Consider the following 22,025-nt stretch of genomic DNA (forward strand, 5'->3'; position numbering starts at 1 on the left):
TTCTGTACCCCATCCCTGCCAGGCCATGACCCTGAGGCTACAGTTGGTGTCAGTGAATGGCCTTGCTGAGGGCTTGTTGTTGGCACCTCAGCTCTTGTCTTTTAGACCTTGGTGGGTGGGAGGGTGGTGTATGTTTGCTTAAACCTCGCTGTGAAGCTCCTTTCCCAGAGACGTAAATTGAGTTAATGTAATGTTAGGGTCAGAGCTGCCCAATGTGGAACAATGGAAATAGGTTTGAGTCCCAGCCTCACCTCAACATCCTGTGATTCTGTGCAAATAACTTAATTTCCCAAGCCCTAAAATGAAAATGAATTTGTTCTTCTGTAATGTTACACAGTGCGCATATAATTGCTGGCCTTTGGCCGAGTTTACTGTATATCAAACTACAATAAAAAAACATAACCTGAGTTTGCTCATGATTTAAGAATCTGCATAGGCTGGAACTTAATAATGAGAGATGATTCTTTATTCAATAATAAAAAAGTCTGTATTCTTTATTTTATTTATTTTTTAACGTTATTTTTCAGTTTTATATTGTACAGACATTTAACACCCCCCCCAATTGGCTTCAAAACAGCACGTACACACATCGACTGACTTATTAAGGCACTTTCGTTGACTAGAGGCCGCACCGGGATACATGATCACCCAGAAGACATAACAGAATAACATACAAGAAACAAGCATCCTTGTGAGTACTTAACCAGTCCCTACACTACACCGTATACTAGCTGCACCTTAGGGGGCTCCCCTGGCCTCCTCCTCAGATCTCGATCCCTGCGGCGAGAATAGCTCTCCACTCGTCCCTTCTGAGTCGCTGTAGGAAGTGTTTCTCCGTACCCCCAATCCTGTCGCACACATGGCTCGCCTGGCCAGTAGGTCCTGTTGTAATTTATCATCCCTCCTGCAGCTCTGCATATGTGTTTCCTCTGCTAGGGACCATTCCTGCACATCCCTGATCCACATGGGTATCTCCTGGGCCCTCTGGCCCATCCAAGTGATAGCCACTCTGCATCTGACCAGCACCAACATCAATTGCATTAATCTATAGGACAGCTTTCGTTTCTTTGGCCGAGGGACCAGCACCAACAGGCAGTGCAAAGGTGTCAGTGTGATACGGAGTCCTGTTGTGGCCAGAATGTGTTCTACTACGCTCACCCAAAAACTCTGGATGAGCGGGCAGTCCCAAGCCAAGTGCAGGAACCCTGCCCCCTCTGCGCAACATCTGGGACAATTATCTCCCCTGTCTGGGGAGTAACGCTTCAATAAGATCGGAGTGAGGTAGGTGCGGTGCAGGAAATTAAAATGTATTAATTTAAAGCGTGCATTACAAGATACCTTCTGTGTTAGGACCCCTATTCGCTTAGGCTGCCCCTGGTCCAGTGGTGTGCCTAAGTCCGCTTCTGTCTGTATTCCTTATTAACATGGCTCTTCTTCCTTTGTCTAGTTTTAACTATCATGAAAGAAGCTTTAGACCAGATTTTAAACTGCTGCTTTCAAATTACTTTTACTGTTTAAACTTTAAAGTACATTTTGATCAAGGGAGAAAACACCAGCTTTAGGTGATTTCCTTCATTTTCGTACTGGCAAGGGCATTAAAATACTGGTAATACTGGCAAAACAAACAGCCAGGTGGCAAACCTAGCCATATCAGGCGCACTTTATTTCACTTTACTCTCCCAGGCAAAATTTAGGGCTTCTAGTTTTCAATAATGTTACTGGCTCTATGAGCTTTAAAATACTTAATTTATCAATCATTTTGATAAAATGAGCCCAATGAGACTAGCCAAATGCTGTTTCGTGAACAGGGTGTGATCCGGGAATGTGGGCCACTTTTTTGGGGGTGCCTGGGCCGAATTGTGCTCCCAAACCGACCCTGCCCTTAGACTCGTCTGAGAAATCTTTCTCCCTAATACAGTGTTAATATCACCCGCAAGCAGCCTTCTAAGAGGGGCACATGAGAGCTACAAGAGGGTACTGCGGGTCTTGCCGGACATGCCACTGTACTCTTGGGAGATCCCTCTGCGTTCCAAAGAGCCTTCTGGGCGCAAATAGGCTGGGAGGGGGCGGAACTCCAGTTAGAGGTGAAGGTGAGTTCCCTCGGTAACCTGTTTCAAGACAGGGCCTTTAGCCCCTTTGATCAAGTGACAGAGAACACAGAACTCCTGGCGGGCCAATTACTGGCATATAGACTACTAACGGGACAGCTGGAGTGACTGTGGGGCATAGTGGACACAAAGCCTGATCCACTAGGCCCTGGGTGACCAACCGTCCGTAAATTTCACGGACTGCCCGTAATTTTGGCCTCTTGTCCGTTGTCCGTGAAGGATTCTTTCACGGACGCCTTTTGTCCTTAATTTCAGCTGCCCCCTGCAAGCAGCCTGAGAGTCCTGTAACTGTCACAGCAGGGGCCAGCTCGCGCTCCTGCTGTGATCAGTGGCCTGCAGCAGCCCCTCCCGACCTGGCACAGATTGCTATCAGGCCCATTATCATTCTGTATGTTGGCCTAATTATCACATACAGAGTGGTAATGGGCCAGTGACAGCATTTGCTGAGTCTCCTCTTCCACTCACTGCTCTTTTCACGGATCGGATCAATTGTGTGTGCAGCAGCATTGCTCAGTGAATGTTACCAGCTGCCACTGCAATGCCACTTTCATCTTTAAGGTTAAGGGGTTACATTATTGGCTTCAGTTATCAGGGGCCAGTGAGGCTTTATATACTCCTGTCTATGCTGTGTTACGTTAAATGTTATGTTATGAAAATATTTATGAAAGAGCTCAAATCACCCTGGGGCAACTCAGCGCTAACTAGGCAAGTGTACTGAGAGTTAATAAGCTAGGATGAGTTAAGTTTCTTTGTCCAACTCGCTCAGCATTGTTAGGGTGTAGTGGAACTACTACTCAGTGTACGACTGGAAGAGCAGAGGAATGAATAACAAGCATTTGCAATGCAATAGGTCTCGCATTTTCGCAAGTTTAACCTATTGGCATTGTAAATGACAATGCCTTATATTTATGTCTTAAAACAAAAACAAAAACAAAAGGCATTGTTATTTACAATGTGAATAGTTCAAATTCGCGTAAATGCGAAACCTATTGAATTGCACATGCTTTTTGTCTGTGTGGTATGCCCTATTGGGATCAGTTCTAGAAGGCATTCGAATTCCTTTGTACTTGGGAAAGGGCAACCTTGTGAAGAGCTCTGTCTTGATGATGACTTGGGCCACGTTGGATTTTGCTTACAATGACTTCTGGGAGATTTCCTCAGATGTAAGGTTGGCACTCTGCCAGAACAGGAGACATCTTAAACCAGTGTGTGTGCTACTTGGAATAATTCCCGTACCAACAGCAGGGAGCAATATCCAACTCTTCTCATGAATCTACTGGCAAACATACTGGTAACCTGCAACATGTTTGCTTGTTGTGTAGGTAGGTATATTTTAGCATTATCCCTGTGATTTTTGTCACTTACCATTCCTTCCCCATTTTATTAAAATTAATGTATTCCTTTAATTCTTTTTATTTTAAAGAGCATTATTGTTTGGTTGCTTTGTTACAAACACCGCACATCACAAGAGGGTGGGGGGGGTTACTGCTTATGCCACACTACCAATAAACACTGGCAACGCCAATAGGTACGGCTTGTTTAGGTTTATGTGTTGAATGTTCTTCAGTAACATGGTTGTATACTGCATGAACAGAAAAAAACACATCTAAGCTCCCCATATGCACTAGACAATACCAAGATGCACATTTACACTCAGAAACACACGGAGAAATGTATTTAGATATGCATTCAATCAAACAACACATATAAGTGCCCATACAGTCATATATATATGACAGTTGGATGAATGTGTGGATTGATGGCTGTGTAAAGAAGGGTGAGTAGGCAATTCAAAGCTGTGGGTGTCTACAGTGTTGTGGGGAGATTGAAGCAGTTGTTTTGTTGGACTGATGCATGCAGACTTGGTGTGGGTGGGCATGTGAATGCATGGATGTTGGTGGTGGATATGACCTAGAGAGACAGCGAATGGTGGGACCATGGCCGGGATAGGTGGATGCATGCCTGTGTGTAGGCACAGGAGGCTGATGGCCTAGAAAGAGCATCAGGTGGAAAGGGAGCATACGAGCAATGTAAAGGTGTCAAACGATAGCACACGAGACTTCTAGCACACAAACGATGTACTGGAACCGAGGGAACACAGGTAACACAAGGGGTGGACTGTCTAGGAACCAGGTGGAGATAAGGGAGAGCACAAAAACAGTAGGGCCTGGCAGGAGGGAAGATAGAGGCTGGGACTCGAGAGGAGCCAAGGCCGAGAGATATGGGCAGCCATGTCAGACAAGATAACAGCTATGCGCTTATACTAAATAAGCGGTTCCCTACGTCAAATCTCCTTATTGATGTAATACCTACACTTTCACAATTGCTTTATTAACCATCTTGCTTCTTAAATATTCTTGGAAAGGCACCATTTGCCCATTCTTTTTGCAAACTTTTCCCAGGGAAGAACCCCCCATTACCACCACCACCACCTCTCCTAATGACGTTCAGGCTCGCTGCGCTCGCCACCGGGCACTCATCACAAACTTTTACGCCCACCACTTTCAAATGTAACCAGCGGCAACTGCTCCTGCGGAGCCCAGAGCATGGCAAACTGTTTTTGTTTATAGGCTCCTGTCACCTCACCAGGGGCCCAGCTCTGGGGGGTGGAGGTTTCATTTTGCCTAATGTTACCCAGGTGCATCCAATATGCAAACACAGGTATTTAAGTTTCACTCCGGCACACAACAGATGCAGTGCAAGGTTCTCTCAATCTAATATAAACTTATTTTGACTTGTACTTGTGTTGGTTGTCTGTTTACTTATGTAATATTGCACGACCTCCTCTGATGTGTCTGTAAAATGTACCTTTTGTCCCAAATTGTTGTCCTGAATTCTGACCTTCTGTCCTGAATTTTTGTCCTGAATTTTGACCCTTTGTCCTGAATTTTTAGACTCACTGTCCTGAATTTGCACCAATGCCAGTTGGTCACCTTATAATCCACACCCTTTGACAAATACACTATATACAATGGGTGCTAGCCGCCGGCTGATCGCTTGAATTACTGGGGCCCTTTTTATATAAAATTCAGGATCCGCTGACAACACTCCGGCGGGCTTGGGAGCGGGACATTGGTTGTGAACTGGCCCAAGAAGAATGCACTAAAATATAGGCTCACCTGTGAAGCGTTTCCCACAGCGCCTGTTTTCAAAATATACGATATAACATTCTCCACAGGGCATACCTTACCCTGGCCAAACTATACAAAATGTATCCTTGCGACACCACTTAACTGTTTATGCTGCTGTGCTCTTGAGGCGGATATGCCACACATATTCTGGGATTGCCCTGATGTCCGAGCCATTAGGAGGGAGGTCACAAATGCCCTTGCCAGAGTAACAGGTCGTACGGACCTGAACAACGTGGCTAGCAGTCTGCTAAACATTATAAAGCTTGTGTCGCCTCTACCCACTTTATTGATCCAGCGTTGTTAATGGCATGGGCCCCGAGGCCACGGCGCTCCACCTCGAGGAGGCTCATGGATTACGAAAACACCCTATTGTGGCTGCATGGGACCACCTACTGTCTGCCTTTCAGAGCACACCGGACAGCGACACTGCTCCAAATTAGCAAGGCGCATTGCACAGTGGGCTATCGAGAACACCCAATGGTGGCTCCTCCGCTAAGGCAGAGGAGCCTTGCCCCTCTGCCAGGAGCAGGGCCGGACTGGGAACCAAAACCGGCCCTGGCAAAGTGCTCGAACAGCCCCCGCACCCCCCCCCCCCTTTGCCAGGGCCGGTTTTTGCTGCAAAAAAGGCCCTGTAACAAAACGGCCTCCACCCTTGCGGCGCACCGGGGTATTGCCCGGTGCCCGCAACGACCAGTCCGGGCCTGGCCAGTAGGAGCAAAGAAAGGAAAAAAATAAAGTGATAATAATTGAATGTTATTATCATTTTATTTTTTCCTCCTGCTGCAGCAGTGCGTGAGGAGGAGGGCGGAGCTGCAGGGGAGGAGTGGTAGGCACTCCTGTGCGCTCACAGGCCTCCCAAAACAGTAATGCGCACTTCCATGTTCTCAATGCAGGCTGCATTACAGCCTGCATGGAGAACATGCCCACCCCTACAGCCCCTGGCTAGGCCCCACTTCATGGCACTCAGACCAATCACCACTCTCCATTGGAGCATTGTGATTGGCATAGGGGTGGGAGCCTGGCCGCCTGCTTCCTGTTCCGACCTTGAGTCGGACACAGGCAAGCAGGAGAGAAGACGCGGTACCCAGCGGAAAGGTAAGCTTTATTTTTCTATTATTATTTTTTTAAACCAGACCGCATGCCCCCACCACCCGTGAGCCATGCCGGCCACCCCTGAGAATACCCCTACAAGCAGCATCCTACATTTCCTCCCAGCCGGCGTTCACCCTGAGTACCCCCACCTCATCATTAGCCCCTTCTATCACACAGACACAAGTCGCCTGTGGCATCTCTGTGCTACACTCTTCGCAATGTTGTATTTTCCCCGATGCTGCGGCACTCCATGACATTTACGTTTTCTTCAAGGCTCATGGTTTGGTTTAGTATTTTTTTCCCCTTAAAATCTGTATGCCATGATATTATCTACGAATGTTTGTATGCACCAAGTCATACTAGAACCTACCTACAATACTACTGTTGGCACAGCTGATTTATGATTACCCCTATTATACCGGATTGCATAAAATCAGAATAAAGATAGTTCCAAAAAATATGTGTAAACATTTTTTCAAGCCAAATCCATCTCTCTCCTGAAATCGCAATCCACCATGATAGTAGAAGGCACTGTGCTGAAGAATAAAAACAACTAGACTGTACCTAAAACAGCATAAAGATTTTTGGATATAAAGAAACTTAACACTCTAATCATCTGGCATTTTGATCTCAAGGGACTGTTAGCAAAACATTTTAAACTTGATCTGATTACCAAAGATGCAAAGTTAACAAAAAAACACAAAAATGCACTACCAGACTTTGTTCCCACACTTTTGCTAAAAATATTAAGGCCCATGTATGTTACTTTTGTGAGCAGCAAATGCGGTTTTATTGACTATTTCTTCTTGAAGGCAAAACTGACAAGCTATTGCTGATTTAAAAATTACTTCAGATCTCCTACGTCATGCATCACTGGCACCAACAAATTTTCAAAGGTTAAAAGATGACAACGTGGAAGGCTAATTAAAAATATTTTTTAAATTTCGTTATTTCCATTAACATAACCCCTGGATTTGCATGTTTTGACTTTTGAGCCTTACGGCGGCCCTTCTCCAGAGGCTCAAAGAGTTAGCATGAAGTATTGTATTGTATTGTAATTCCATTTACATTGCGCTTACTACCCCTGAATAGGCGTTGAAGCGCTTTTTTGACGAGTAGCACGCTACTCAGGTACCCTTAAAGGATAAGTGGTGAATTAGTATAGTGAAAATATGAAAGTAATTTGAGTGGTGGATATGTTAGTTATTTGGATTGAGAAGGATAGTGTAGGGATAGACGAGGGAAAAGGTTTACATTTATGTAACGCTTGCTACCCCTGATGTGGTGTTGAAGCGCTTTTTCGGCGAGTAGCGTGCTACTCTGGAAACCAGAAAGGATTAGTGGTGAATTAGTATAGTGAAATATGAAAGTAATTTGTACAATGATTATCCACAATGAGTTAAAACTAACAAGCTCCACCAGCTTTGTAAATCTGTCCCAAAGTATTGGATAACCCTTTTTACATAGTGAAATCCAAAATATTCACACAGGTGAGTAACATTTGACCATTTTAGTAGTGTGCCCCACTTTAGCATGTTTCTGACCTGTCCTCTCAAGAGGTTGTGCTTTTATTTGAGCTGTTTGTTCAATACTAATACATTCTTCTCCTGTTTTTTCAAGTTAAACATGTCGCCGGCGTCACTTGCACGCACGTATGAAGAGGACTTTAAACAAGATATGGCAGACCTTCAGGTATGTGGGACACATGTTGCGAAGAAGCATGCAGCAAAATGATACGGGTTTATGCTGAGAATATTTACTTTTTATTATTTTGCAGTTTTGTATAGCACGAACTCGCCCCAAAGGTATCAAAGCGCTTTACATGATCACCAGTTGCGTTACAGACCGACACATTCATCCTTTTGTAGGCACTTAGAGATGAAGTGATTTGCCCAGAATCACAGGATGTTTGAGTCTCCTGCCAGACTCACCTTCAAAGTATGCCGCTCTAGCCGTTAAGCCACACCCATTGGCGATTTATTTTGTTTTTATAAAGATAGAAGTTAAAAGTGAAAAGTGGATTTATTGAAAAATCGCTTTCTAACCAGCATGCATGATCACTAGGGTGCATCAGATGAACATATGCCGAGGAAGCAAGAAAGCCCATCCTACTCCATGTTTATTTAGGGAAACATCCTTTACCACGCGGATTTTACTCCGCGTGGCCTTTACAACGCGTCCCTTACAACGCAAGTCGTTACCACGACTTGCGCTGGAGGGCGCTAAAGGATTAAAAATAGTACATTTACTATCCCAACACCTTCCCTAGTGTCCACGGGGACTGGTGTTAGAATAGTAAATGATACTATTCGAAATCCACGCCCCCAACGCAAGTCGTGGTAACGACTTGCGTTGTAAGGGACGCGGTGTAAAGGGATGCGTTGTGACGGTACGCGTTGTACCGTCATACATCCGTTTATTTAATATACAGTTTTGGATTTTCCTAATTTGGTTCTAGTTGCGCCTCTGGATGGAAGCAGTGAATTTATAGGTTTTGCGGTTTGACGGAATAGCCTTAGGGAATAATCTGCTTAACATCTAAAGGCTAGGCATCTGGAAGTTAAAGACTGGTCACCTTTCAGTAGCTTTTTGCTGTATTTGGGTGGCAAATTGGTATCAAACGTCTTGCAGGCTGCTGCTGCCCGCTCAAGCCGGCTCAGCAAAACAATGGATATAATATTAGAGAAGGGAGAATACGTTTGTAAATGAAGCAACAGTGCCATCTGCAGGGGATATCGAAATTAACGTCGCATTTAAGTAGTGTTTTTAATGCGATGTTAAATGGAACATTACAAAAAGCAAGAGGGGCCCGAAGTTAATTACCCCGAGATTAAACCAGAAGTAAGTAATGGTTCCGAAATAAACACTGACCCTTCTGACTACTGCGATGATCGTCAATCAGGATATGTTTTTGAACGATTACACATATTTTCATGTGTTGACGCTTTAATATTTATAATATTTGCTTTCAAGATACTTCAAAGTTGTGATTGATGCCTGTGGCGTCCGTCCTCCCCTGTCCCAACAAATGAACAAGCATTTGCAATGCAATAAGTCTCGCATTTGCAAAAGTTTAAGCTACTGGCATTGTAAATGACAATGCCTTTTATTTATCTGTTTTGATAATTAACACATAAATAAAAGGCATTGTCATTTACAATGCCAATAGCTCAAACTCGTGTAAACGCAAGACCAATTTCATTTGAAAGAAGCGTCCGTCATTGACCTGGGCTGCTTAGAATGTGACAGCGCGCATGGCGTGCTGAATGTTGCAGGAAAGCATGCCGTGCCTGTAGTAGGAGAAACTCATTAAAGAAAATAGTGCTTACAGACTAAATAAGACATACCGTGTAACGACAGAAGTAAAAGGGCCAGTCTTCACAGAAGGTCACATATCAAGACATGGCGGTACTAAGGAGGGACCAAGAAGCCTATTAACGAATCAGAAGCCAGCATTTGCAAAGGACAGTGACACAAGCCAATGAAATATATGGGCAGAGAGTGGGAGGAGCGTCAAGTCCATACTCTAATACAGTATGCCTTGCAGAGCAGCACTTGCGCTGCCCAGTCTCGACTGAAAAATGCTCACGTAGGAGGGCAGCGATATTATGGTATACTGTGATACAAACTCTTAATATATAATTTTAAATACTAATGTAATTATTTTAATATTAGTTCCTATGGGATGTTATTTTATTTCCCTGCCTCCATTGTTTTCTATGTGAGTGTGTTGCTGTACCTGTGAATGACCATGTGTGGTGCTTGATTTACTCCAAAGTTGGGTAGTAGTATATTTACTACTGTTTTGCACCTTTAGGACAATAGTAAGTTTTGAACTGTAGTTTTTGAATAGCAAGGGACTTTGAGCCAGATGTACGAAATTCAGTTTTTGCAGTTCGTAAATAGCAAATTCTAAGAAATCGCTATTTAGGAAAATGCAATGTACAAAAATAGAGATTTCCTAACAGCAATTCCTACAGAGTTGGAATCACTGTTAGTAAATCGCTATTTAGGAAACGCTAAAACATTCATACCTATGGGCCTACTGGCCCATAGGTACAAATGGTTTTGCATTTCCAAATTTGCGATTTCCTAATTGGAAATTCCAAATTTGGAAATGCAAAAGCAAGGGTGCCTATAGGCCTAAGGCCCCCCTTGATGTACCTCAAAAAAAGTGGTGCACATGTACAGCACATGCATGCCCTAGGGGCATGTGTGTACTTTATGGCACTTAACATTTTTTTGGGGAGATGCTTTTTTTGCACATGGTTACCATCGAATTGGAGTTGATGGTAATAGCATTTCCTAAATTCCCATTTCACATTTCGGAATTGCTTTGTACATGTGCTTAGGCAATCACAAATAGGAAATCTATACTTGCGATTTCCTATTTAGGGAATCCCAAAATGTGATTTCTACTGGGTAGGAATGGCATTTTACGATTCCCTATCTCCCTTTGTGCATATAGAAAGGCAAGTTAGCATTTTCTTAACAGACCAAAATTGCTAATCAGACCATTAGGAAATGCTAAGTTCTTTCATACATCTGACCCTTACTTTTCTGGGGTACAGAACCGGGGGGTGTTCCTGAACTTCTGGGTACTGTTGTCTAGTGACCTTATCTGGGCATTGTATGCACAGTGGTCAGTGTAATTATATCCCGTAAGTGGGCGATATGAAGCCTGACGCGTCCTGTTGGCTGGTATTTAGATGTGATGTACTATATGGCCCTATGCGCTAGTGGTTCTGCATGGATGCCTCAGTGTGAGATCTGGGGTGTGAATATGTGGGCTGAGCTGGTGATTGTGAGGCACTAGGAACTTGTGTATCGTGGTCTGGGTTCTCAAGGAGCTGGGCCTGTTTGAATTGGTGCAGTAACAACGCCCATTCCATGGATATGGGGAGTTTGCGTATCCCTTTCACCTCCTCCTCGCGCAATGCTTCTTCCTCTGTCGCAGCCCATTTGAGGACAGCTCCCACTGATGCCGAGGTCGGGGAGCCTGTAGGGGAGCGCCAGTGCATGGCTATTGCCCGTTTGGCCAGCAAAATGGCCAGTGAGACACACCTGGTGGGTACTTTGTGTTGCTTCTGCTTTCGGAATATGCCTAAGGATGATGAATCTGTGCCTAGTTAATCTCTTTTGCTGTTATTTCAGTAAAAAGTTAATAATTGTATTGAGTTAAGAATTCGGCCAGTAAGGTCCACATTAATGATTGGATTTAACAGGTTTTTATAAAACACTTATATGACCCTACTCCAGGATTCTTGAGTTACTCCCCAAACCAGTATGTGATTGAAAATAGGGAAGAGCATAGAAATTAAATCTCGAAATTATTTTGTATAATTAATTACAGGAGCCAAAGAGACTGCTTTCCCTACCTTAGGCTGTTAATGACTTATGTTTTTTGTAAATATAATTTTATTGAATTTTCAACATCAGCAATATACATAACATGTTGCTTGTATCGACAGGGCACTAATGAAAATACTGGTCAAAATAAAATTGTGCTAGTATCGATCTAAAAATAAATGCAATATTATAGAAAGTGCAAAAGTTAGTCATCTGAAATGTTATGGGACAAAGAATGTGCATGACTTCTGTTAATGACTTTGCTCATTCCCTCATGAAAAATTGGCAGAGTAACTACAACACACGCATGACATAGAAACAAAAAATAATACAATCTATATAATGTTATTAGGAAGAAGGGAATACATTATATTGGGTTAGCCCAACTGTTGGAGTCTAGAACATCCTACTCTTTAATAATACGGATTACAAAATTCTGATAGAGTTTGCCGGAAAAAGGTTTGGATGATTTCCAAATGAGAATATTAAAATCCCCTGTCCACATCTGACATATATCGAAATCTAATGACAACTCCCACAATAGTGAGTTGTAATATTCCCCTCAACTATAGCTTGGGGCCTTCAAAGTCACTGTCTGAAACTTCTCCTGCTAGATATGATATGTGTCACTTTCTGAACCTGTTGCAGAGAATAATTAACAATAATCATCGCGGCTACTCTGCGTACAAACAATAGATATTAAGGTAACCATTTAATACAGTCTTTTATGCCCATCAAGAAATTCTGGTGTCATCATAAACCATGAGGTTGAAGGCCGAATGTTTTATAAATTACACGATAGCCCCGAGATGACAATGTAGCATCATATTACACATTACCCATTATGTGTTTTAGATTGCACGTTAATTTTGGGGTAGTTAGCTTGAAAAAGCAGTTCTCTTGAAAGTGCAGCTAACAGTGGGCACTGATTGGAATTAGAATGTTCAGGTATAAATGTTGAGGATAAGCTGTTAATAAAACAGTGGAGCATGATGAAGGCCAGGGGATTTATGTGACTCTGTGGCTGCAGTGTGTGCCACATAATTATGGTATTACTGCATTTGCAACATAATTTGCGAAATTTCCAATTTTCACAACAAGGGTTGTTTCCAGCTAAAGTGAAAGAAAATAATACTGCCAGATAATGTGCTGCCTAATTTAGAAGACCTTGTTGTGTAATGTAGTTCTCATAATCCTAGAAGTCCGACAATGATAAAGCTCTGCCTCTTGAAGATGCATTAAATCCATGCTAACATGGTTTACTAGATGGAAGAGACAAGCCCTTTTGTTTATGTGCCCCGCATGTTACATGGACATAGCAAGAGGGGAGATGAGTAGCCATAAAACGAGTTGTTTTCCATCCTCTGCATACCACACTTTGCAGGAGATGCATTTGACTGTTTTAAACTCGCTTAAACAAAGCTCTTTTTGAAATTCTTCTGATGTTTTTAAGCCCTAAAGATAGCAGATATTTTTTTGGTCGAACCTGGGCAGCGCATGCGCTGCTCTGTGAGGCATGCTGTATTAGAGTATGGACGTAAAGCCCCGCCCACTCTCTGGCATATTTTTCATTGGCTTGTGTCATTGCCCTTTTAAATGCTGGCTTCTGATTCGTTAATAGGCTTGTTAGTCTCTCCTTAGTACCGCCTTATCTTAATTTGTAACCTCCCACGAGCAAACCATATGTCTTCTTTAGTCTGTAAGCACTATTTTCCTTAACGAGTTTCTCCTACTACAGGCACAACATGCTTTCCTGCAACATTGAGCGGGCCATGCGTGACTTCACTTTCCAAGCAGCCCGGGACAATGGCGGACGCTTCTTTGAAGTGAAATAGGTCTCGCTTTTACAAGAGTTTGAGCTATTGCCATCGAAAATGACAATGACTTTTATTTATGCTAATTATCAAAACAGATCAATAAAAGGCATTGTCGTTTACAATGCGAGTAGCTTAAACTCTTGCAAATGTGAGACCTGTTGCATTGCAAATGCTTGTATTACCCAGTTTGATGGCAATAAGCTCGCATTCTTCGGAAGGCGGAGTCTGCTTTACTAGGATTCAAACTTATGACCTTCAGAACACAGCAGATGTCTGATGCAAGGGTTCACTTGCGGATCCATCTTGGCAGTTTGATGCATTTCCTCCTTTCAACCGTTATTGATTTAGCATGGAAATAAACAAAGTGCAGAAAGTAAAACAGTTACAAGTCAGTTTTTTTATCTCACATGTAATATACATTTGAATTCCAGTGCTTCTGTTAACGCTAACCCCGTATTATCCAAACAGGATTAAATTGTATTTAGAAAAATGGCAAGGGAGTAAAAGGGTATTTACCTATAAAGAGTATAATTTTAACACATTCAATGATTACACTAGATTAAACCAAGAACCCTAGTTCAAGTTTTTGACACGTGAAAAAAATGGTGTGTGAAAAAACATGCTCGGTGTGTGAGGCAAATACATCCAACAAAAGGGATGCCCACAGGTGTTACATATACACCTCTGGTCACGCCAGTTCTTGCACAGCCCTCTGTAGTCTTCCTATTCTCTTCCCACTCCTTGCAGGAACAGTTCAGCCCCCCGTTTTGTTAGTGAAGACCACTCACGGACACATGCTGTAACTGGACCTTCCACTCTAGTGGTAACTAGTGTCCGTTGATCCATTGATCTCCCTCCCTCCTTTTGATTAAAAAAAAAACAAAAAAAAAAAAAAAAACATGCTCTACCATTAGTTAAAAGAATTTGACGAAGATTAAATTGCTTGTCTTTAATTAAGATAGCAGTTTGGTCTTTTTTCCTAAAACTAAGTTTGCATAATATTTGTATGCATTACACAAGTATAGATTTAGGAACGGTTGCAGAAGTCCTTTACGCATTAGAATGCCATACAATTAGATATTTTACATAATGTATATTCACATTTACCTGAATGTGTATTAGTATAACACATGTCTGAATCAGCCCAATTTGTATTTAATGGCATTTAAATAGTATACTAAAGCTGTTGAGCAAGCTGTGCATGCATTGTTAAACGGCCTTGTACTCCTGTCCCTTGCATGCTTGAAAACGAGGAGGTCGAGGCATACAGTCTGGAAAATCACTTTTAGAATTGCATTAGACAATTGTCTTATCAAAGCATAATTCTGGGAGGGAACCTAGGCAACCTTATACCTGAAAGAAGTGGGAGTTCATGTGAATTAGAAAAAGTATTCCCCTAATTCCTGGACTCTGGTAGCATACCTAGGGGCAGTCTTGAGTACTAAACATGACAAAGTGTTCCTTAGAGAGAATTTTCATTCAGTCTTTGATAAATTAAAGACTTATAACAGTGCCAGTGAAAACATTAAAGTACCTAATTAGCTTTACTGATATCCAGTGCCAGCCTGTTTCTGAGAAATTTGCAGCAACACCTAGAGGTGTAGGACCGCACAGCCAGCAGACGGAAGGATTTGGACCTAGTTATGATCAAAGCAGTGCACACACAAAAAGGCAGAATCTTGAAATTGTGTTTAGATGTGTCCCCGAACATAAAAAAATACATGCCTGGTCCCTCTTCCTACACTGTGGAAGGGTGGTCAGATTTGAAGTGGTCCCTACCTTCAGTGTGTTAACATGCAAAGCCGCATGGCTTGCCCTAAACTGATAGTGTAAAATACATATTTATGATTCAGAAACAGTACAGCGTTGATGTCAGGAACTCTCTCAAAGCACAATTTTGAGGACTCTCTCTTCATGAAAGGATATGATCTCTTGAAATGGCCATGGTGTATTGAAATACCCAACTCGCATTTCTTCTCAATAGAACAAGAATTAGACACTCAAACTCAAGCTCTGGGAAGGTCTCAAATTGCAAATAAATGCAGCAGTACCGGAAGAAGTGTTTCAGCTTTAGGAAACTCCATGTTCTGTTGCGAAATATTCTTCGCAGCACAAAATTAAAAAGTACAGAATGGGAAACTCTTGGTTGGTACTGTTTCCAAACAATAGTTCCCTATATACGGTGTCTCACAAACTTCTTTGTGCTTTATATCTTATCTTATAGATGCAGAACAATATTACTCCACTTAAAACAAACACATGCCTGTACACACACATGCGCACACACTCACCTCCTGCACCTCCCACTAGCCTTAACTCACTCTTTTTTGTCATTTTTGGATTGAACTTGGTTTACCTCTGACGCATAAACTGACACACACACACACATCCTCACTATTGTATAGGGTTTTATTAATCCTGTGATGTTTGATTCGAGTGTGGTGTATACAGGACTGAGCAATGTTAGTTTACTCGCACACAGATTTCATGCACCTCTGTGTCTTTCACTCACCTACAAAGTCTAAACAGTGCCCCTCTCCCATCAACTTAGTCTATCACTCTTTTTTTATTTGTGAAACTTAAAGTTACAACAAACACATCTAGATAGAGTCACACACTTGTTAATTACTTGTAAACTACGTGGATTCCCACTTCGGCCTATTATAGGGTACAATCTTGGTCCAACATGAGCTTATGCAGCCCAGTCTGTCCTTTGTGTGATCAAACCTTAAATCACATCTCCTTATTCCCCAGGATAACTCCATCCTTATGCTTCTCTTACAACAAACTCCGTAGTTAGTTTTGACTTTCCAGTAGACCCTATTCAGAAAAACCCACATTTTACTGCTCCGATCTATCTTATGGGTGCTCTCCTCATACCCATCTTCTCTGTAATCCTGGTCAGTCGCACTTCAGTGCTTTCTGGGTATTAAAACATATAATCATCGTCTCCCCATAGGTTACCCTAAGCTTTACCAGTAGCAATAGATGTTCCAACCCACATTGCCGAAAAAAGATTTATTTATTTGTTCAATTGTATTCTTTTCCACATTGTTTATGTATCCCGAGTTTTCCAAAGGTAAGAGTCCGATTGTTTTTTATTGCCGTTGTGATCCACTCCCTGTCACTCTACTCCATACCATAAACAGTTTTTTGGGGCCTGCCTTTGCACCTCATCTAAAAGCACAGTGAGTTTTTCTGTAAGTAAAATTACCCATTTTCTCTCACTTCTACCACAGTCAGTAAATCCATAATTAAAAGCTGATTCTACATTAACCTAACAAGAGAGGGCTGTGACTCTCATGTTTTACTGAAAATACATATTCACCAGTTAATGAGAAGCAGTCATGGAAAACTGCGTTCATTGAAACTGATTAGCCAAACAATAAAATACAGAAAACCTAAATAGCTAAACTGCAATATGAACTTTTCAATCAGTTTGATAGAAACAAGTTTCTAAAAAAAAAACCATAATGTATTACTTTTATTAGGGCACAGCAAGTATCCAATCTCCCCAAATACAAAATTTGTGAATTACCCCTGACGCCAACATCTTGGAAACTTCTTCCTTGATGGTGGCCCTGACCCTGTCAGATACCCTGTAAAACTTCTGCTCCACAGGTAGGCTGTCCCCAGTGTCCACTTCATGGACACTCCAATCGGTGACTCCTGGTGTTAGGGAGAACAGGGAGGTGAACTGACCCAACACATGGCGACAGTCCCTCTGCTGTTCTGGAGTCGGTGTGGGAGAGAGGTTCACCCCATCCACTGAACCATCCTGATCCTTGGCTGACAGGAGGTCAGGAAGAGGATCACTTTCCTCCTCCATCCCATCAACTGTAGCAAGGAGCGTTGTCACATCAGACCTCTCAAAGTGTGGCTTGAGGCGGTTCACATGTAGGACTCTCTGTTACAGGTCGGTCCTAAGGATCGGTTTGATGCTCGGAATGGACCACCTCTCGATCTATCCAAGCCTGAATAGCCGTAATGGCACAGGTCAGTGGAAGGATCAAGCGGGGGAAGCGAAGGAAGGGAACAGCAGGGAGGGAGATTTGAAAGGATAAAACACAATCATATAATCCTTGCATGAACTGTCACTAACGCATACAAACAATAACGGTATCTGTAATGCCCCTTCCTATACCTGTAACAAAAAATAACGACACTGTTAGAAGAATAGACTTCTATATAAGACGTGCCTTCTGTGTGGTAACCCCTCGTGTTGGGCTGTAGCTGCAATGGAAATAAAACGTAGAAGAAAACACACGTTGAGTATTTACTCCTTCTGTTGTTAACAAAACGACAACACCAATGATAAGTATAAAGACTTACTAAAGACCTACCCTTTCCTGAACTCCACGTCACAGGGATAGAGCGTAATCCATACCACTCCTATTACCCCTGTTAAGATAGATTCAGAACAACACATGAGTAGTTACCATTGTGCTAATTCCCCAGTATCCAATCAACCAAAATATGAAAAAACGATGATAATAATTTCCTGAATGGTTCCTTCACCACATGAGTAAGCTCAATAATAAACTATGTGAACATGAAAACAACTATAAGATGTCATATAGAAAAGTGTCAGCCAAGAATGTGCAATACTAATAGGAAAGAGGTTACTGACTAGTATTTGGCAAATATTGTGTAAGCCACACAAACTTCACTGTGAGTTCAGCCCCCAGTCGACAATACCGGGCGAAGGCACTTTAAATGCATCATTAATGTGCTTAGCCCCCGGTCGACAATACCGGGCGAAGGCACTTTAAATGCTCTGTTAATGTGCTTAGCCCCCGATCGACAATACAGGGTGAAGGCGCTTTAAATCTCAGTATCGTCCTCCGCACTAGCAACTAGCTCACCAATGGAGGACACTTTTAAGTCCCGGCCGGCAATACCGGGCGAAAACAAAAAGGCGTCTTTCCTCCTCCACACGAGTTGCCGCACAACCAACAGAGGAGGTATAACCTAAACCAAACAGAAAACGGAGCGAGAGTTGGTGCGCTTGCACCCTCACCAGACCTCTCCTCCTGGGACTCCTCGGCACCTTCAGGACAACGGGGAAGGAATTTCCGACGCTGTGTCGGGTTCCGCGACTTCTTTATGGGCCGTCTCTTGCCACATCATACATGACGTGCAAGGCACCCTGGGAGTTGTGGTTTCTTTGAGCGGCGACTGTATTCAGCGCAAGACCGACTCCACTCAAGCCCCCAGATTGTGCGCTCGTGTCTGGCGCCTGTAACACCCTCAAAAGGTTCCTGGAAGACTGCAAGTCAACCAGATAGGTTACATCGCTCTTGCGCTTCACCACCTCATATGGCCCAGTCCACTTGTCTTGGAGTGCGCAAGGCTCTACTGGCGCCACCACCCACACCTTCTGCCCAGGTTGAAATTAGACCAGAGTGGCATTCTGGTCAAAGCATCTTTTTATTTCTTCCTGGCTAGCTTCCAGGTTTGCCTGAGCGAGTTTCCTGAAGCGCAGAGTCTGGTTGCGGAAGGCCAGCACATAGCTGAACACATCCTGGGGAGTCTTACCAGGGGATTTCTCCAAACCCTCTTTCACCAGACTGAGAGTTCCTCTAACAGAGTGGCCATACAGGAGTTCAAAGGGACTGAACCCTAAAGACTTCTGAGGCACCTCCCTGTAGGCAAACAACAGGCATGGTAAGAAGCGACCCACTTCCGTCTCATGGGCTCTGCAAGGCCCATTATCATGCCTTTCAGGGTTCGGTTGAATCTCTCAACCAACCCATTCCCTTAAGGATGGTAAGGAGTGGTAAACCTGTAAGTTACCCCACACTCCTCCCACAAAGACTTCATGTACTTAGAGATGAAGTTGGTACCCTGGTCGGAGACCACCTCTCTGGGGAACACCACACGGGAAAAGATCCCTATCAATGCACGGCCCACCACAGGGGCTGTGATTGTCCGGAGAGGGACAGCTTCCGGGTACCTGGTGGCATGGTCCACCAAGACCAAGATAAACTTGTTGCCTAAGGCGGTCTTGGGTTCCAGAGGCCTCACAATGTCGATGCCCATCTGCTCAAAAGGGCTGCTCACCACAGGAAAGAATTTTAGGGGAGCCTTACACTTCCCTCCACTCTTGCCACTTACCTGGCAAGTCTGGCAAGTCTGGCAGGTCCTACAATGTGTCTGACGTGCGTCTTCATCTGGGGCCAGTAAAAGTGGGTGACAAGCCTTTGGTAGGTCTTGTCATGCCCCAGATGACCTGCCCCAGTAAGAAGGTCCTGAAGCGCTTGGGTACCACCAGCACATGGGCTGCACTGGGCTCAGCGACCTTAGGGTCACTATAGAGTAACACAACCTCCCAGTAAATGAGATTAGTCTTGGTCTTGCCACCTGCTGTCTGGTCTGCGGCCTGTTTCCGTATACCAATGAGAGAAGGGCATTCTCTCTGTGCCTTGCAGAACTCCTCCCTGGAGGGACCTCCTTCTTGCTGCCAATGGGCCAGCTCAGGCAAGGCTCCCAGTTCGGCTATCTGTTCCCCTGTAGGTTCCAGGGCATCCCCCTCAGGTTCCGCCTCCTCCTGGACCATGGTTGGGGCAGGTTTCCCACACCCCTGCCCTTCTTCCTGGCAGGTACCTGGGCCACTGTTTCAGGCTCCAGGTCCGCTTGGTTACCCTTACCGGCTGCCATTGACCGAGTGGTGACACAAACCCACTCAGGCAGCCCCAACATCTCCAAATAAGCCTGGCGTTTCACCTCCCTCCATGGGGAACTCTCCAGGTCATTTCCTAGCAGACAGTCTACAGACATGGATGGACTAACAAAGACCTTCAAGTAACCTGAGACCTCCCCCCCTACTCAAAGGGAACTTGCGCCACTCTGCAGAGGCGCACCAAGTTGTCTGCTGCAACTACAGGGTGAAGTGCATTGGGAATGACCTGCTCCTCAGACACCCCACTGACACCTCACAGATGTAACGCTGGCTCCTGTGTCTCTCAGAGCCTCCACCCTCCTCCCATTGATGGTCACCCACTGCCTGTATTTTTTAGTGTTTTCAGGCAATTAGTTTTCCTCAACCATCTCTCTGTCTCCTAGAGAAACAAGGGTCATCACTGCTTGCTCCTGCTCCCCACTGGAAACTAATTCCTCTTCCAAAGCTACACTCACTAAACCCGGTGTCTGAGCACCAGTGGGTGCTTGGGATTTCTTGGTGCACCTAGGGGCAATGTGGCCCTTCTCACCACAGTTGTAACACCTGGGGGGACCCTGGAAGTTACGCCCGCCCTTAGTCGGCTGCAACGTCTTAGGCTGGTGGGGGATGGGACTCCTTTCCTCTGAACTATTTTAGGGCCCTTTAGAGAACTCTCTTTGATTACCTTTGCCCACCCCCATTCTTCTGCTGAGGACCCTGCCCACTCTTGGCTGTAGTACCCACAATCCCCCTGTGGACCCTGGTGCTAGTCCAGCGGTCCGCCTCTTTAGCAAGCTCACTGGGATCAGTTAACTTACTGTCCAAAAGCTGCTGGTGCAGCTCTGGAACACATAGACTGCTCAAGGGCTCCCAACTAATTAGATGGTACAACCCCTCATAATCAGTAACTTTGCTGCCCTTCACCCAACCTTCCAGTGCAAGGGTGTATACTCTCACACATTCAACCCAAGTGTCTGAATCAAACATCTTGTAGTTCCTGAACCTCATTCTGTACTATTCTGGGTGGAGCCCATACTTGAGGCATAACGCCTCCTTCATCTTGGCATAAGTCAGGGAACCCTCCTTCTCTAAAGGTGGTAAAACTGCCCTCCCAGAGGCATGGAATTTTTTCCACAGGCCCACCCCCCAGCTCTTTTCAGGCACCCCATTCATTCTACAAGCAAGCTCATATGATTCAAACCATGCATAAATATCCTCTCCCTTCTGGAAATTTGGCACTAAATCCTTGGGTATGTATACTTTACCCCCTTGCACTGGCTGTGCGCTGCCACCATTTGCACTGGACTCTTGGCCTTAATATCCAGCTCCCTAATGCTCAGTTCATGAGCCAAAAGCAATTTATTTTCCTCAAGGGCTAGAGTGTGCTTGCTCTCCTCTGCCCTTTTTCCACTCTCCAAAAGTAATCGCTTTTCCTCCATGGCTGCTTTTTGGTTCTGTAGTTTTAAAACTTCAAGCTCATATTCCCTGATCCTCTGGTTCTCTTCCTGCTCTTCCCGGGAGAGACTCCCTGCGGAATGGATGCTGTTAGCCCTGCCGGTTGCTCTTGGCACAGGCAAATCCTGTGGCCCAAACCCATTCCCCTGGTCATTCACCTCCTCATCTGAATCATCTCCTCTTGCTGCTCCTTTGGCCTCTCACCAGGCTTTGAAGACCTTTTGTAACTCATCCCTTTTAGCGCTACTCCTTGTGGGACATCCCAAAACGAAAATGGCTGTAATTCACTATTAGGACATGTCACACACACCATTGCATGTCCTACCTTATATTTACAATGCACCCTACCCTTGGGCCTACCATAGGGGTGTCTGACATGAAGAAAAAGGAAGATTTAGGGACTGGCAAATGC

The 22,025-nt window shown here is 44.1% G+C and overlaps 1 protein-coding gene across 3 annotated transcripts in view; it reads left to right on the forward strand.

The window, feature by feature from the left end:
• CARS2 (cysteinyl-tRNA synthetase 2, mitochondrial) overlaps window positions 1–22,025 on the forward strand; it is a 742,767-nt gene that overhangs the window by 476,711 nt on the left and 244,031 nt on the right. For all 3 annotated transcript variants that reach the window (XM_078657536.1, XM_078657535.1, XM_078657534.1), the window contains one exon: window positions 7,952–8,023. In XM_078657536.1, coding sequence (XP_078513662.1) covers window positions 7,952–8,023 — 72 coding nt within the window. The remainder of the gene's footprint in view (window positions 1–7,951; window positions 8,024–22,025) is intronic.

This window comes from Lissotriton helveticus, chromosome 8 (assembly GCF_964261635.1).
Source record: "Lissotriton helveticus chromosome 8, aLisHel1.1, whole genome shotgun sequence".
Classification (NCBI taxonomy): domain Eukaryota; kingdom Metazoa; phylum Chordata; class Amphibia; order Caudata; family Salamandridae; genus Lissotriton; species Lissotriton helveticus.